Here is a 16,586-nt window from a genome sequence, read left to right as displayed (position 1 = left end):
TTGAAATTTTGTTAATATACATAGCGCAGACAATATGCAGTAATATAATAAAGCTATTTAGTTATAGTTTCGAATAAACTTAATCTCCATGTTACTTTGATGCTCAATTACAAGAGAGACAAAATCGTGACAGAGTGTGACAAAGTGGTAAATATGAATAAGCCAACATTAAACTTAATCCTTTAACACTTATAAAGCTTTTAAAATGATAACAAAATAAAATGCTTATCTTAAACATGATAATACTTATTACTTGGTATACTTAATCATTATTTGGTATACGTAAAATCAGACTTATCTTTTCTCTTAATCTACTTTTCAAATACTTCTATTGGTTTCTCAAATTCGTAAAAAACACGCTTTCCTCTTTTCACTTCTTTAGGACTAGGAATTATTTTAATCAAGTTTTCAAACATCACATCAGATACATCTGACTTGACTAATTTAAATATTTTTCCAGTGTCATCAACAGTTTTATAAAACATCACCCGAACATCTCCATCTTCATCCACACAACTTTTTGCAACGCCTAAGTAGGTGTAATCGACTTTGCTTTTACTGAGTACTTTTACTAACAGATGTGTACCATTTTTTATTAATAATGGGTGGATGTTGTCTTTAGATATGTCATATGAAGTGCCAGGTTTATGGTGCTTAGCTTCTTTTAAAGTGACAAGAGGCTGATCATCTTCATCTTCCGAAGTAGAAGTATAAACAGTCTCATAAAATTTTTTTGTAGGAGCTCTAATTATGTTCGTTAAATCAGTCAATGGTTCATTCAAATCTGAGGTTGGGCTTTCGTTAACTTCTATTACGCGTTCTGGCAATGGGTAGTAAGTCTTTAAATTGTAGCAATCACAAAATTTGTGGCAAAAACAACTCAATGATCGGTAGCTCAGCACTCCAGGTTCCTGAGACATTAGTTGGTGGACGTCCATAGTACCTTTCAACGGTATAATTTCAGTTGGAATTTCCATTAAAATTTGGGCAATATCGTCTTTCTCAACAAGAAACACCTTTATCTTACTTCGGTCCTTAAGTGCTTCATAAAATTCAAAAGCGTCAGTAATATCGTGTCCACTGGTGTTCAGGATTGATGTTGCACTGGCAACCAACAAAAAAAAAAAGTTTATTTTTGCATTCCTTAATTTAAAATATTTTTTCACAATGACATATACAAGGATTCCCGCCGAATGATTTTTAATATGAAAATTGACAAATTTGTTATTTTTGTTGTAAAATCCAAAAAGGCAATATAATTTCATTGAATGACTGCTACATCTTCGTTTTATTTTTTTGCTGACCAAAGATTTTGGCCATTTGGTCCTTTGAGTCGGATTAATGTTATCGGCAAAAATATGTAGTGGAACACTATTGTACGCGTAAATATAATTGTGGCAACAAATAACGTTGTCGGGCTTCAGACCGCTAATCAGAGATGGTTAAGGAAAGAACGGTCAAGAAGAGGAGCGTTACAGAGTGAGGTATTCGGCGGCCGGGAGTTCGATTCCCGGAGGAAGTAATTGGATGTACTTACGTGCGGCGCAAGGAAGCCAAACTGTTTGGATTCAAGTTTGGTTGTGAGCTGAGGTTGCAACGAGCTAAGCATTAGTGAGTGCAAGTGAAATGTTGTAAGTACAATTGATTTAAGTATTTATTTTTCAACGGAAGTCCAAGAAGTGCTAAAATTTGTAGACAAGAAGTGTTAATAATTGCTAACGTATAGCGTGTCGGATTTTGGCGTGATTTTCCATAAAAATAAACATTTGGACAAAAAAGGTGCTTGGACGTTGTATAATACTTATAAGTATTTAGTGTCTGCCTACCAATATATAATATTTTACTTTGTGTTTTGTAAGATATAGGTAGCTAGCTATAAAGCTGTCATAACTACTATTTAAATTGTATATATATAAAGTTTTTTGAGTGCATTTGTGTGTGTGCATTGCCTTTACGAACTTTAATTTGTTTTTTTATTTAATTTTACAATTTCTAAGTAAAAATGGAGTCCTTATTGGCGCTTCAAAATGATATCAAAAACAAAATCTGCAGAGGCAAAATTAATTATAAAAAAAGCCCTAAGGACCGTATCACAATACCCTACTTAGAAATCAGGTTGGAACAATTAGAGCAGCAGTGGGCACAGTTCCACAGCACACACACTAATTTAATATCTACAGTTAAGGAGTCTGAATTGCAAAATTCTGATTATTATAAAAATAGTATTTATGACGAGGTTGAGGATCAGTACATTGAATACAAAACTGAGTTAAAACAGGCATTATTTCAAATAACCCGATGTACAGGGACAATTACCCAACTAGAATGTGGCAATAGCGGTAACTCAAATACTAAGGTAAAGCTGAAGTTACCCGAAATAAAAATACCCATTTTTACGGGAAAATACACTGAGTGGCAGACGTTCCGCGACCTGTTTCTAGGACTGGTTCATAATAATAATTCCTTAGACGATGCACAGAAATTTTATTATTTAAAAGGGCATTTGAAAGGGGATGCGGAACAGCTGCTACGCAATGTACAAGTTACAGCCGACAGTTACTCCTGTAGTTGGGAAAAATTGGAACGCATGTATAATAATAAAAAATATTTAGCTAGTGGCATATTAAACCGTTTATTAAATCAGAAAGCATTAATTAATGAATCATCTTGTGATATTAAAAACTTGGTCAGTACTACATCCGATTGCTTGGCATCCATGAAAAATTTAGGTGTAGATGTAGCAAGTTGGGACATATTAGTTATACATATAATTAGTCAGAAACTCGATAAAGACACTCGGAAGGCCTGGGAATTGAAAGTGTCGTCAGATCCCTCTGATGCCCTACCTACTTATGAACAGTTTGTTGAGTTTTTGACCGGGCGTTTCCGAGGTTTAGAGTCTTTGGAGCTTAGGTCTAAACCGCAACATGTCCATAAAAGTACATCTCTTCATGTCAGAGAAATCAAAGAATTTAATTGTCCGTATTGTACTGAAAACCATAAGCTAAGTGTATGTAAAAAGTTTAGTAAAATACCTGTTGATTCTCGTCGTAATTTTGTACAGGAAAAAGGTTTTTGTTTCCGTTGTTTACGAGGAAACCACGCTGCCAAGTTTTGTAAATCTATGCATAAATGTCACATTTGTAAAAGTCGACATAATTCATTACTACACCCTAGCGTTGGTTCCGGTTCTTCTATAAATACTGCCAATATTGATACCAGTAAAGAGAAGTCATCCAAAGTAAGTACAGTCCATTGCAATGAAGGTATAATTGGTAGTAATATTGGTACTGCCCAAACAACGGATACTGCTCAGCCACTGGTTTCTTGTGTTTCAACAGGTAGTAAAAAGACAGTTTTATTAGCCACAGCAGTGGTTAAGGCTCAATCAAGAGATGGATCTTATAGATTAATTAGATCTTTAATGGATCAAGGCTCACAGGGTTCCTTTATCACCGAGGCGATGGTTCAATATTTAGGTCTGAAGAAAGTTCCTTCAGAGCACCTCATTACAGGGGTAGGTGGTGATAAAAATATTAAATCTAAGTGTACTGTTACACTTGTGATTCATTCGAGGATTGATCCTAATTTTGAAGTGAAGATTAATGCTCATGTACTCCAGTCTATTACATCATTACTTCCAGTTACAACAGTAACGAAGCTTGAATGGATTAATTGTATTAAGGTAGAATTGGCAGATCCCGATTATTATAAACCAAACAAAATTGACTTATTATTAGGAGCTGAGATATATAGTCAAGTTCTTAAAGATGGTGTGAAGCGAAGTCCTGATGGATCACTAGTAGCTCAGGACACTTCCTTCGGGTGGATTTTATCAGGTTTAATAAATACTGATACCAGTTCAAATATTATTTCACATATTGCTGTTATGCATTCAAATGTTGAAACTGAAGATATTCTAAAGAAATTTTGGGAACTGGAAGCAGAACCTGCAAAAAAGAAGATATTTTCAGAGGAAGAAGTAAAATGTGAAGAATTATTTACAAACACTACACGGCGCGACAGTAATGGTCGTTATATAGTTCGTTTACCTTTTCGAAATTCTGATCCAGTTTGCAAGTATGGGGAATCTAGGTTGATAGCACTGAAGCGGTTGAACAATTTAGAATGTAAACTTTCAAAGAATAAGAAATTGAAGGACGAGTATACTAAAGTTATCCATGAATATTTAGAACTGGGACATATGCAGAAAGTGCCTAAAGAAGATGAAAATAATAAGAATGCAGTTTACTTGCCTCATCATGCAGTAGTCAGGGAGGATAAGGACACTTCAAAGGTAAGGGTTGTGTATGACGCGTCCTGCAAAGGAAGAAATGGAGTATCGCTAAATGATGAATTGATGGTTGGTCCACAGTTACAAGCCGAGCTTCGCCATTTGATAATGCGTTGGAGAATGCATAAGATAAGCATAGTTGCAGATATAATTAAGATGTATCGGCAAGTTTTAGTAGACAGAAGAGATACAGTCTTTCAACGTATACTCTGGAGGGATAAGCCTAACAATGACCTAGAAGAATATGAGCTGATTACAGTTACCTTTGGAACTGCTTCAGCGCCATTTTTAGCAGTACGTGTGTTGCATCAGGTAGCTGACGATGAAGCCATGAATAATGCTATAGCCTTAAAAATAAAAAATGATTTTTATATGGATGATTTAATGACTGGTGCCGAAAATGTAAATAATTGTTACGAGATTTATGAACAAATGAAAGATGTTTTAGGAAAGGCCGGATTTCAATTGCAAAAATGGATTAGTAATAGTGAAGAATTGTTAAATAGAATGAGAAAAGTAAAACAGAATACAGATGAAGAATTAAAAATTAAGGCAGACAATATAGTTAAAATTTTAGGACTTACCTGGGTTCCACGTGCAGATATATTTCAGTATTCAGTTGATCTTCCTCCATTAACCGAACCACTCACAAAAAGAAAGGTTATATCGGATATTTCTCGTCTATTCGATCCTTTGGGATGGTTAGCACCCAGTATTATATTAGCAAAAGTATTGATACAAAAGCTGTGGTTAGCGGGTATTGATTGGGATCAGGCGGTCCCAAAAGATTTATTATCAGAATGGATAACTTATCGTAATAATTTGAATTCATTAAGCGATATTAAGATTCCTCGTTGGATTGCAACAATTTCGAGCAATGACAATGTAGAATTGCATGGTTTTTCGGACGCTTCCAAAATCGCATATGCTGCAGTAGTGTATACAAGAGTGACAAATTCAGCTGGCGAAATTAATGTCCATTTAGTTGCTTCAAAGACGAAGGTAGCGCCTATAAAACAAGTGTCAATACCTAGGTTAGAATTGTGTGGAGCGACACTCTTGGCCAAATTGTTAACAGAAGTTGCAGAAGTTATGAATATACCACATGCTAATATACATGCTTGGACTGATTCAGAAGTTGTGCTTGCATGGCTAAATAGTTACCCATGCCGATGGAAAACATTCGTGGCCAATAGGGTATCGGAGATCTTAGTTACATTGGACACGCATCATTGGTCACACGTTTCGTCGAAGGAAAACCCAGCAGATTGCGCATCAAGAGGAGTATCTCCTGTTGAACTAGGAAAAAATGAGATGTGGTTTCATGGACCTAGATTTCTTAAAGAACTTACGATAAAATATAGAAAACCTGATACTTCTACTAACTTAGAGGAGATCAAAACACACACAACGACATTTGATTCTGATTTGTGGAACAAATATTCGTCATTGACTAGATTGCTTCGAGTAATAGCTTACTGCAGAAGATTTTTATATCTTCGCAAGGGGAATAAACATCCAGATAGTCAACATCTTTCAACCGGTGAATTAGAAGAAGCGCTAGAGATATGTATTAAAAGAAGTCAAGAAGAAGGTTTTCCTGAAGAAAAGGGATATTTAAAAATGAATAAAGAATTTAAACCAAATAAGAGGAATATTAAATCACTGAACCTATTTATAGATTCCAAGGACATTATACGAGTTGGCGGTAGGTTAGAAATGTCGCAACTACAATACAATAAAAAACATCCAATTCTTATGTCAAAGGATTCATTTTTGACTAAACTTTTGATTCAAGATGCACATCAAAAAACATTACACGGTGGTCCTCAATTAATGCTGGCTTATTTGAGAACTAAATATTGGATTTTGGGTGTTAAACATTTAGTCAAGGCTTGTGTAAGAAATTGTGTAAAGTGTATTCGATATTCTGCTAAGGCTAGAACCCAGCTGATGGGGCAGTTACCATCTTCTCGGGTAACTCCAAATCTGAAACCTTTCCTTAAAAGTGGCCTCGATTATGCTGGGCCAATAAACATAAGAGTTTCAAAGGGTCGAGGCAACAAATCCTACAAGGGCTATATCGCATTATTTATTTGCATGGCTACGCGTGCTGTGCACTTGGAAGCGGTTAGTGATTTGACATCGAAGGGATTTTTAGCTGCCTTTAAGAGATTTATTGCTCGACGTGGTCGGTGTACTGAATTGTATAGTGATAACGGCACAAATTTTGTTGGTGCGTCTCGTGAGCTTCGTAGCATGGTCGAAGACGAGATTTCACGCTTAATACCTGAAATATCTGAGTCTCTCGCAAACAACGGAACTATATGGCACTTTATACCACCTAGAGCGCCTAATTTTGGCGGGTTATGGGAGGCTGGAATAAAGGCAACTAAGTATCACATGAAGCGGGTTATCGGAAATTCTACATTAACCTTTGAGGAAATGAGTACGGTACTGACTCAAATTGAGCCAAACAAGCCGTTTGTACTAACCCCAGGGCATTTTTTGGTCGGGGAACCACTGGTTTTGGCACCGGATTATGATTATGCAAAATCAAATGTACAAACATTAAGGAGATGGCAATTGACACAAAAAATGTTACAAAATTACTGGCAACAATGGTCAAAAGATTATTTAAATCAGTTTTTGCAGCGCTACAAATGGCGCAATCATAATCCCGAACCAACGGTAGGTGATGTGGTACTAATAAAGGAGGATGACATGCCTCCAGGAAGATGGCTTCTTGGGAAGGTAGAACACAAACATCCTGGTCCTGATGGTATTACACGTGTGATTACTATACGTACTCAAAGCAACCTTATAAAAAGACCTACTTCTAAAATATGTGTGTTACCTATAACTTCTTAATTTTTGTTTAGAATATATGTTATTTTATGATACTAGAATTGCTAGAATGCTAGTTAAGCAATATTGATATAAGCATTATATAGTTTTTAGTGTTTGAGTTGAGAACAGTTCAGAGTTTTCAAAATGTGTAAATATAATGCATTTCAATAAGTTTATCAAAAAGTTGTAAGATATAAAAAGTAACATTAATTTGATTTAATTATTTACTTGATAAAATAAGATATCATTTACTTAATCAAATTGCATTTCTCAGCAGTATATTTAGTTTGAATTCAGAAAACAAAAGTTGATAAAAAATCGAAGACATTTTTATAATATAGTCTAAATTAAACTTATAAGAAGATTCTTATATATAATAAGAGTATTGCAGCTATAGATTCTAATATTTTATTTTAATATCCAGTTTAATGTAAAATAACTGTCTACTAAAACTGTTTTTATATATTTTCACATTATGCATATTTGTGTATGTCCTTGCATGGTGGGCGGTAATTAAGGACATTCCTTCAGGATGTCCTTGGTGGGCGGTATGTTCAGGATTGATGTTGCACTGGCAACCAACAAAAAAAAAAAGTTTATTTTTGCATTCCTTAATTTAAAATATTTTTTCACAATGACATATACAAGGATTCCCGCCGAATGATTTTTAATATGAAAATTGACAAATTTGTTATTTTTGTTGTAAAATCCAAAAAGGCAATATAATTTCATTGAATGACTGCTACATCTTCGTTTTATTTTTTTGCTGACCAAAGATTTTGGCCAACTGGCGACAAAATTGTCAGCTAAACGTTTAATAGAGCCTCCTATACCGTCAGCAGCTCCCTTGCCGTGACCGGATTCAAAAAAATTCCAGGTTAAGCTTTCAAATCGGTACTGTTCAAAAAATCTTGTTGCAAGAAGATAAAAATTATTTTTTTGTTTGTATTGTGTTGCTGGTCCATCAGAAAAAAAGTGGACTGTTTTAATTAGGGGTAATTCTTTTTGAACCCAATCAAGTACCAAATGCAGGTGTGCCCAAATAGCTGCAGGACCATGATTAAGATCAGAAGACACAGTACAAAAAGAAGTGATACGCTTGTCACTAGTAGAAGTCAAGTAATACATTACTGCGGTATGTAAAGTCACTTGGTTTCGTGAAAAATGCACTGATTGAATTTCCTCGTGGTACTTACAGGTGTAATTTTCGCTGAAATCTATATGTAAAGCAATTTCAGTTTCAGTCAATCCAGTTATACATTGTCGATATGATTTGTACTGATTTCTAATATTGAATACGTGAGATTTAAAAACTGTTAAATTTTCTTCAAATTTCTTAATCAAAATTGTAATCGTAACTTGTTCAGTCCGTTTTATATTTTTACTGATTTTGATTTTCTTTCCGTTCTTCTCAATGATATCTGCTTTTCTAACCCATTGTACCAATTCAACCAATTTCTCCTGGTCGATCATATTACAATAATAGAGTTTCTTTGTTTTACATTCTGTGCATTTTCCTTTCATACATGTTATTGAATTTACATCGCATACAGTTTGTGAGATTATTAGATTCATATCGTTGGTTTTAATAACTTTGTTTTTATAAAGAACAAATTTCATAAAAGTAATATTTGCGTGCAGCTTGCACATGCAAGTTTCGCGGCCATCAATACGAGCTGGTACGACGTAAAACGGTTTATGTTTCGCAAAATAGCTGTAGTAACATTTAACGTCGGGATTCTCTTTTCGAAATGATATGTATAGATTTTTTCTAGTGTCCAGTAAAATCCGTTTTTGCATCTTTTTTTTATGTAAAGTTACAGTCTCGTTTTTCCCAGCTGTAGCTCGTGACACATCATCCCTGAGATAAAAAGAATGAATTTTAGAGATCAATGAAATAATTCTTGGTCGCAATGTATACTTTTTTGATTTTCTTTTTATTCCTAAAGTTTCCTGAAACAGTTTAAGTTTTAGTCCCGAACGGTTAATTACTCTATCTTCTAGGATGGTTTTAAAGCAGTGTCTTGTTTTAAAGTCTTTAATGTTTTTATAACGTTCCTTAATGGCGTTTGTTAAAATACAATATTTTATTTTTTCTTCGTCGGCGCTGACAATCTTATCTTGTTGACTTTTTCTAGTTTTAGTTATATTCTTGTTTTTTTCTTTATTTTTTTGACGTTGAAGTCTTTTCTTGTATTTTCGTATTTTTTTCTGTAATTCTTTTAACTGCTCCTGTAGTTTCAAATTTTGTCTATAAATTTTAGATCTGTCACGTCTTACTTTTCCTCTTCCCCTTTCTCTCGTAGTGGATGAGGCTGGAGTCAATGAACGAGATCGAGGACTTAGAGGAAGTGACCTAGGGCTCGAAGGAACAGGTGTGGAAGCCGGAGTATACATCAGAATGTTCTTCAAAGATTTTTGTATTTCTCTTCTTTTCTTGTTTCTAACTTGCCATTTTCTTTTCATTTGTCTGTGTTCTCTTGGTGTCATATCTTTGACTAGCTTTTTGTGAGCATGATATCTTGCTAAGTCTTTTCGTTTTACTTCTGCAAGTTTTTCGGGATCTTGTTTCCTTTTTTCGCGACATCTTCGCTGCCTCTCTGCCGCAGATAAAACCATTTCTAAATAAATCCTATGATGATGTCACCTTAAATGAATAACATAAATAAATTAATATAAAGAACAAAAAAAACATTGATTAAGAATTGTAGAAACTAAAAAAAGCAAGTTTTTGACGAAGTTTACCCCTCCGTCACGAGTTATACCACTCTGTCACATTATTTTTGTGACAGAGGTGTTTCGTGACAGAGGTGTAAAACAACAGTGTTATTGGACCTCAGCGTTAAACCAATTACGTAACACTCGTAAAAGTAGGTGAATATAAAAAGATACTAGAAAACAATATAATTACCTATATAAATACTAATAAAAATGAGATTTCAAAGTAGTGACTTACGTTACAGAGCGGACGCCGAATAAACACACGCACCTAGTTTCACTAGCGGCGGGCGACTAACTCTGCTCGCGGCCGAATGCGGCGTAAACGCGTGAGGCCGAGAGGGGAGGGGTAACTACTTTGTCGTTTAGCGTTGAAGGTCAAACGGCTACGGCGCGGTTTTTGATTTGTGAAATGCGTGACGGAAGACAGCAACAAAAAACATTACACCTGAACCCAACCCAATATATATTTTTTTTGTTTAATATTATGATCCTTTAAGCATATGATATTCTGATTGGTTTAATGATAATGTATCAGAAGTGCAATTAATAATTTTATATTAAAGGGTTCTATATATTTTTTTTAAGGGAGAGCATGAAGTAACATTACGTAACGCAAAGAGACACATATTATTTGTATGTAAAACACCTCCGTCACATATTTTGTCTACTATGTCACAATAATTTTATAAGAAGTAAAAACACAATAAATAACGGATTTTAGTTTATTAAAATGACTATACGGTCCAGACAAAATGTGTGAAAATAAATTTTGAGGGTCTATAATTTACGACGAATATTGATTTTTTTTTCGAAGGAGACACCTCATTGTCGGTAGAAAAGTAGAACACCCCATTTACGTTCTAATGAAAAAAATCTATTTTTTGCTAACGTATAAGAATCGCCTAACGAGTCAGCTGATTCTTTAAGCGGGATACGTACCGAGAATCTACCGTCAGCCATTCGAATAGTAGTTTTAACAAACAAATCCTCACACAAACGCTCGTCGTTAGTCAGAGGACTACCTGACTGAGGCATTTCTTCTATTTCCCAAAATCGCGTAAGTTGTTCGCTCAGAGTTTGTGACAAATGACAATGTACTTGATTGGTATACAAAATTTTATTGTTGTTTATAGGACCAGAAATAAGCCAACCTAACTTCGAATTTTGTAAGCAGGGACCATTCGATAATTGAATCCTATTTTCGCATAACAAACTCCAAAATAAATCTGCACCAATCAATAAATCGATATCTGAAGGAACACAGAAAGACGGATCAGCAAGCTGAATATTATTTGGCATTCGTATGAGGGCTTCATCAATGCATGTCGTGGGCAAACCGTTTGTTATGCGCTGCAAGACAATACATCTGGCCTTCGCCGTATAATCGCATATTTTTAATTTAAAAGTAATTTCGCATAAATGATTAGAGTGCGACACTGATTGTCCGACACCCGAAATTCGAATAGTGGACTGTATAAGAGGCGCATTAAGACGTTTTCTTAATCTATCTAAAATAAAACTATGTTGACTCCCAGAGTCTAACAGCGCTCGGGCTGTATGCATACGATCATCTTTATCAATCACATCCACTAATGCCGTGCATAACAAAACAGGTTGCAGTGGTAGATCGCCTGCGCATGTGTATGTATTCGAATAGAAGGGATCACCGCCTACTGATAACAGCGCAGCGGTCGGCATTGAGGTAGCCTGGGGAGAACTGGACATGGCGTCACTGTTAACACTGTTTTTATTAGAACTATTAAAGTGGAGTAGACTATTATGTTTGCCCTGACATTGCTTGCATGGGCCAAACGTGCAATCTGAAAGTACATGTCCAGATCGCAAACAATTGCGACATAAATTATTTTTATCTACGAATAAGGACCTGTCTTGTACAGATAAATTCAAAAAATTATAACACATATACAAAGCATGATTACCGTTACATGAAGGACATTTATGACGTTTATTATTATTACTAGTGAATTTATTTTTTGGAATTACTATTATTTGTTGAGACATAACTATGAACTTTATTATTGGCCTGATTGGTTGCATTATTTGTTGGTTTCGATTGCAACTTGTTATGATTAGCACTGATCATGTCCAACATATCCGCTTTATTCCTAAGAAACCTTAGCAAATCATCTAATTTCAACTTTCGTGACGAATTTAAAACAAGAGTGCCCTTATGTTTTTCCCAGTCACTCTCCGTAGCTAAATCGAGCTTCGACACAATTAAATAAATTAATAAGGTATCCCATGTGTCCACAGGCTCCTCTAGTGTCTTCAATGCACGGAGGTTGCGTAACACAGTATCAATAAGTTTGCGAATTAGTGAGGCCGATTCTTGTTTTATATTGGAAAGAGAAAATAACGATTTTATGTGATTATGAACTAGGAGTCTCGCATTATGAAATCTGTTTTCTAGTAACTCCCACGCATGTTGGTAGTTAGACGCAGTAAATTCCAATGCACTAATAACTTGCAAGGCACTTCCACTGAGTGAAGAACGTAAGTAATGAAATTTTTGAATCGCATCTAAATCTGTACGTTTGTGGATCATTGTAATATAGGAATTTCTATATTCAAGCCACTGATCATACTGCCCGTCGAAGGTAGGCAACTTTATCTCGGGAAGTTTAACATGCGCGCGAGGTTTACTCGTATTCGAACTAGACCTAAAATCACTAGAACTGTCCCCAGTCTCATCACTTTCGATTAAGCATTCAGCATTAGCTAAAGCGCTAAAATATAACGACTCAAATGACTCGACATATTCGTTATCGACTGACTCATCTGATAAGCAAAGAATTTCACTATTGATTTTATTAAAATTTTGATAAATATCTATCGCCGCCTGCATTCTAAACTTTATTTCTTTGATTTGAAGCTTAGATGGGCTATTATTTTCAAATAAATCTAAGTATTTAGAAAATTGAGTCAATCTACCTCTCAAGACACCTCTTTGTTTTTTGAGGTCAGAAATATTTGAATTAATCGCTTTTCTTGAGGGAGAAACTGATCGTGCTGAAGGCACAGCTAAATTATCATCACCAGGCATTTTGTGGGCTTGGAAAATAGGGTAAAGTACTCACGATTTAAGCGGGACTGGAACGGCAATCACCCGACACGTCACTAACCGATTCTGAAATTAGCACAAATAACACAGTTTTAACACAATTCGATTGGGGAGGGAAAGATATTCAGAAGGAAACCTAACCGTTTAACTGCTGATCTGGTTCACACGTAGACGTATAGCGTTGACTAGGAGGTCCACGACGTATAGTATTCGCATCGACGTGGTCTTCTCACGATTGAAGAATCCTCTTCGTCATCCGGCCGCAGGATCAATTTTGTGCAGTATTCGGGGTGCTCTTCAATAATTTCCTTTTATTAGACGATTAAAATACGTTTATTGGAAAGATTTACAGTAAAACAGAATAATTATATTAAATTTGTGCTATCTCAAGCGCGCGTGGACGAGACAGTTTTTCTAGAGAGATCTACCAGTGGTGGGGCGCGTACAACTGATGATCGATGAAAAAGTTGCCGACTTCTCACTCATAGATGGCGATAGTGGTATCATAAACAATGCTTCTTTGAAATCACAGTTAAATTACGGATCCTGTATCAATAAATTCTTATCATTAATATTGTAGATGCCTGTTATCTGCTCGTCAACTTCACTACGATACCATCTCAGCCGCGCGCATAGTGAATGCATGTTGTGTTTTACACAATATAGCAAACAAGGCACGCTTGAATGTCCATCCATTGAACAATGACGAAATAGCAGCTGAACTTGCTGCTAATGTTGAGGTGCGCAGGCTTGAAGCAAGGACTGACAGCAACAGGAATCAAAATCAGGAACTTTTAGAAGGCAGGGCAGTCCAACAATCGCTCGTGAACCGTCTGTGTAAAGAGAAACAAAGACGTTAATTAAAAACCTAATTGGTAGTGTACTCACCTGACAATAATTTTATTAAATTTTATCATCATCATAATATTTACCTTTCATTATGCCCTCTAGTTACTACTAATGGTCACTCTCATCACTCGAATCAATTCTAGGTCTCTGAAAAAAAAGTTATGATTAAAAAAACTGGGAACGTGCCCGATGATATATTATAATTAAAATAAAATCAAAGTATATGTAAAGGCAGTTATATATTATACCAAAAAAGATTCTTACTTTTTGAGTATGACGCCCATGCTGTAGTGTAGATGAGCCTGCAGGATCAAATGTAGATGACACTGCATCTGCTAGCTTGTTTATAGCTAGTGCTATTTGCTGCAATGCCTCTACCTTTTTAATCTCTATCTCCATTTGTTTGGTTTGGGCTGCAAGCTTTGCTTCCTCAAGCCTAACAAATGCAGCTCGTGACTCATCCAATGACTCTTCTACTTGTTGCGCTAAAACAAACATTAAAATAATATTTGGAAGTTTTAAGGAAAATTTTGCTAAATAAATTATAATTGTTACTTACTCAACAAGGACCTACGTCTAGCATGAACTCTAGGCCTGTGTCCAGAACGGTGAGGCCTGGGGCCTGGGCTCTGATTGTGTAGGCTCAAGTTGGGGTGTTGAGTCTTGTGGTGTATCATGGTCATGTGGTATATCAGTGCCAGACATTTTATTGACACAGGAAGGTCTGAAGATAGGAATTTGCTCCGTCATATCCTGCTCGTACCTGTATAAAGCAATCTCAGATTCTGAAGTGCGAACGTTAGCGGTTTGTGGTCGGTGAATACTATTAGATCTCTTCCTTCGAATGTTTTTCTAAAGTGCTTCATGGCCGTGTATATGGACAGTAGTTCCCGCTCGTAAGTGCTGTACTTCACTTGAGCGTCGCTGAACTTTTTGGAGAAAAATCCCAAGGACTGCCATTTGCCATTAATTCTTTGCTGTAATACAGCTCCGGCACATGTATCTGAAGCGTCGGTCATCAATGCGAATGATACGTCATTAGAAAAGTACTGCGTTTTTGATGTATTCTTTACATTGGTTGAATGCTTCTATAGCTTCTTCAGTCCAATTAATTTTCGACTTGTCATTCTTCTTTGATTGATGTAAATATTGATTTAATAGTCTTTGATGATCGGCGGCGTTGGGAATATTTTGACGATAAAAATTTATCATCCCCAAAAATCTCCTCAGTTCCTGGACAGTAGTTGGACGAGGATACTTGGTGATAGCTTCAACCTTCTCATTTGGTGGCTTAATTCCATCTGAAGAGACTGAGTAGCCGAGAAAATCAATATTTTCTTGACCAAAAATACATTTTCAACGTTCAACTGCAGGCCATGTTTTTCCAGTCGTTGAAATACTTCTTCCAGGTCTTGCCGATGAGATTCTTCATTTTCTGAAGCCACTAATACGTCATCCAAAAATGAGAATACTGAAAGGCCTCTGAGTACGGAATCGATGTGCCGTTGGAAGGTTTGACCAGAATTAAGTAGGCCAAAACACATTCTTGTAAATTCATAAAGGCCGAAGGTTGTAATTATCGCTGTTTTCTTAATATCTTCTTCATGAATCCTTAGTTGAAAATATGCTTTTTGAAGGCCTAATTTGGAAAATATCTTCTTCCCTTCCAGGTTGTAAGTAAAATCATGCAGACGTGGTATTGGGTAGCGATCTGGTATTGTAATCGCGTTCATCTCCGGTAATCTCCACATGGTCTATATTCTCCGTTTTACTTTGGTGCCATATGGAGTGGACTAGACCATGGACTGCTAGAAGGACGACAGATCTCTTGTTCTATCATCTGCTGGAATTCCTCTTTACCTGGCTTCAGTTTGTGTGGAGGCAACGGTCTTGATTTGGGAAATACTGGTGGTCCATTAGTTTCGATGTGATGTTCAACTTCACTGTTAGAAAGTATCTTCAGAGTGGGTCTAGTAATATCAGGATACTTTGCAAGTAAGTCGTGATATGGCTTGTTCGTGTCGATTGTCCTCAAGCTTCCTTGTGATGCACTATGAATGCTTCCTTGTATGCATAGGTTAGTTTTCCCGTCAATTAATTTCTTCCCTGTCAAGTCGACCATTAAATTATGATGATGAAGAAAGTCTGCGCCCAGTATTGGTCTCTGGACGGCAGCGATGACGAAAGTCCATTTATATGGTCGGCGTAGTCCAAGGTTGAGCAGTACAATTCGTTCACCGTAGGCAGGTATCGACGAACCGTTTGCTGCGTAGAAGTAATTGGTCGGAACATGTTGTTTCTTATCCAACTTGCGGGCAGGTAGTACAGATACATTTGCTCCAGTATCGATGAGAAAGTTGAGTCCCGTTGTACGATCTTTGATAAATAGACGGAAACTTGTTATTTCGTTGACTCCGGATTCCGTCGTAGCCAGAGTCGATGTTAGTTTTCCGATTTTTTTTGAATTCGCACGGCTTCTGACAGCGGTAAGCATCTTTGCCAAATTTTCGGTGAAAGTAGCAAAGTGTATCTACACATTATGACAATCTTTATTCAAAATTTATTTCATTTATTTTGTTTCAATTTAGGAGTGGTAATGAATCACTCATGAAAGTATTGGACAAATTGAAGAGTGAGAGTAAATTGTATTTTGATCAAGTGAAAAAAATACAACACAAACTGGAGGAGGGCCATCGATCATAAAATTTGACCCCGTGCTAGAACAAGTGTGTTCGTGGCTGCACTGGCATCATTGGTATATCTGATTGTGATGCTGACACTGGTACTGAA

General features: G+C 36.2%; 3 protein-coding genes across 3 annotated transcripts in view; 2 read left to right on the top strand and 1 right to left on the bottom strand.

The window, feature by feature from the left end:
* The window catches only part of LOC128678915 (putative nuclease HARBI1), a gene marked incomplete at its 5' end in the record, with an annotated part of 33,102 nt that extends 18,956 nt beyond the window's left edge, over positions 1-14,146 (top strand). The window contains 1 exon segment of the mRNA XM_053760826.1: positions 13,528-14,146. Within this exon segment, the coding sequence (XP_053616801.1) occupies positions 13,528-13,807 (280 nt within the window).
* On the top strand, positions 1,060-9,504 carry LOC135309931 (uncharacterized protein). Its single transcript, XM_064436626.1, has 3 exons — positions 1,060-6,002; positions 6,093-6,271; positions 9,451-9,504. The coding sequence occupies exons 1-3, from the start codon at positions 2,003-2,005 to the stop codon at positions 9,502-9,504; spliced, it is 4,233 nt and encodes a 1,410-aa protein (XP_064292696.1). The 5' UTR covers positions 1,060-2,002.
* A 1,418-nt stretch (positions 14,147-15,564) lies between the features above and the next one.
* LOC128678914 (uncharacterized) lies at positions 15,565-16,290 on the bottom strand. Its single transcript, XM_053760825.1, has one exon. The coding sequence runs from the start codon at positions 16,288-16,290 to the stop codon at positions 15,565-15,567; it is 726 nt and encodes a 241-aa protein (XP_053616800.1).
* Between the last annotated feature and the right edge of the window lie 296 nt (positions 16,291-16,586).

This window comes from Plodia interpunctella, chromosome 20 (genome assembly GCF_027563975.2).
Source record: "Plodia interpunctella isolate USDA-ARS_2022_Savannah chromosome 20, ilPloInte3.2, whole genome shotgun sequence".
NCBI classification, from domain to species: Eukaryota; Metazoa; Arthropoda; class Insecta; order Lepidoptera; family Pyralidae; genus Plodia; species Plodia interpunctella.
Note: the sequence above shows the minus strand (reverse complement) of the source record. Positions and strands in the feature narration are given on the sequence as shown.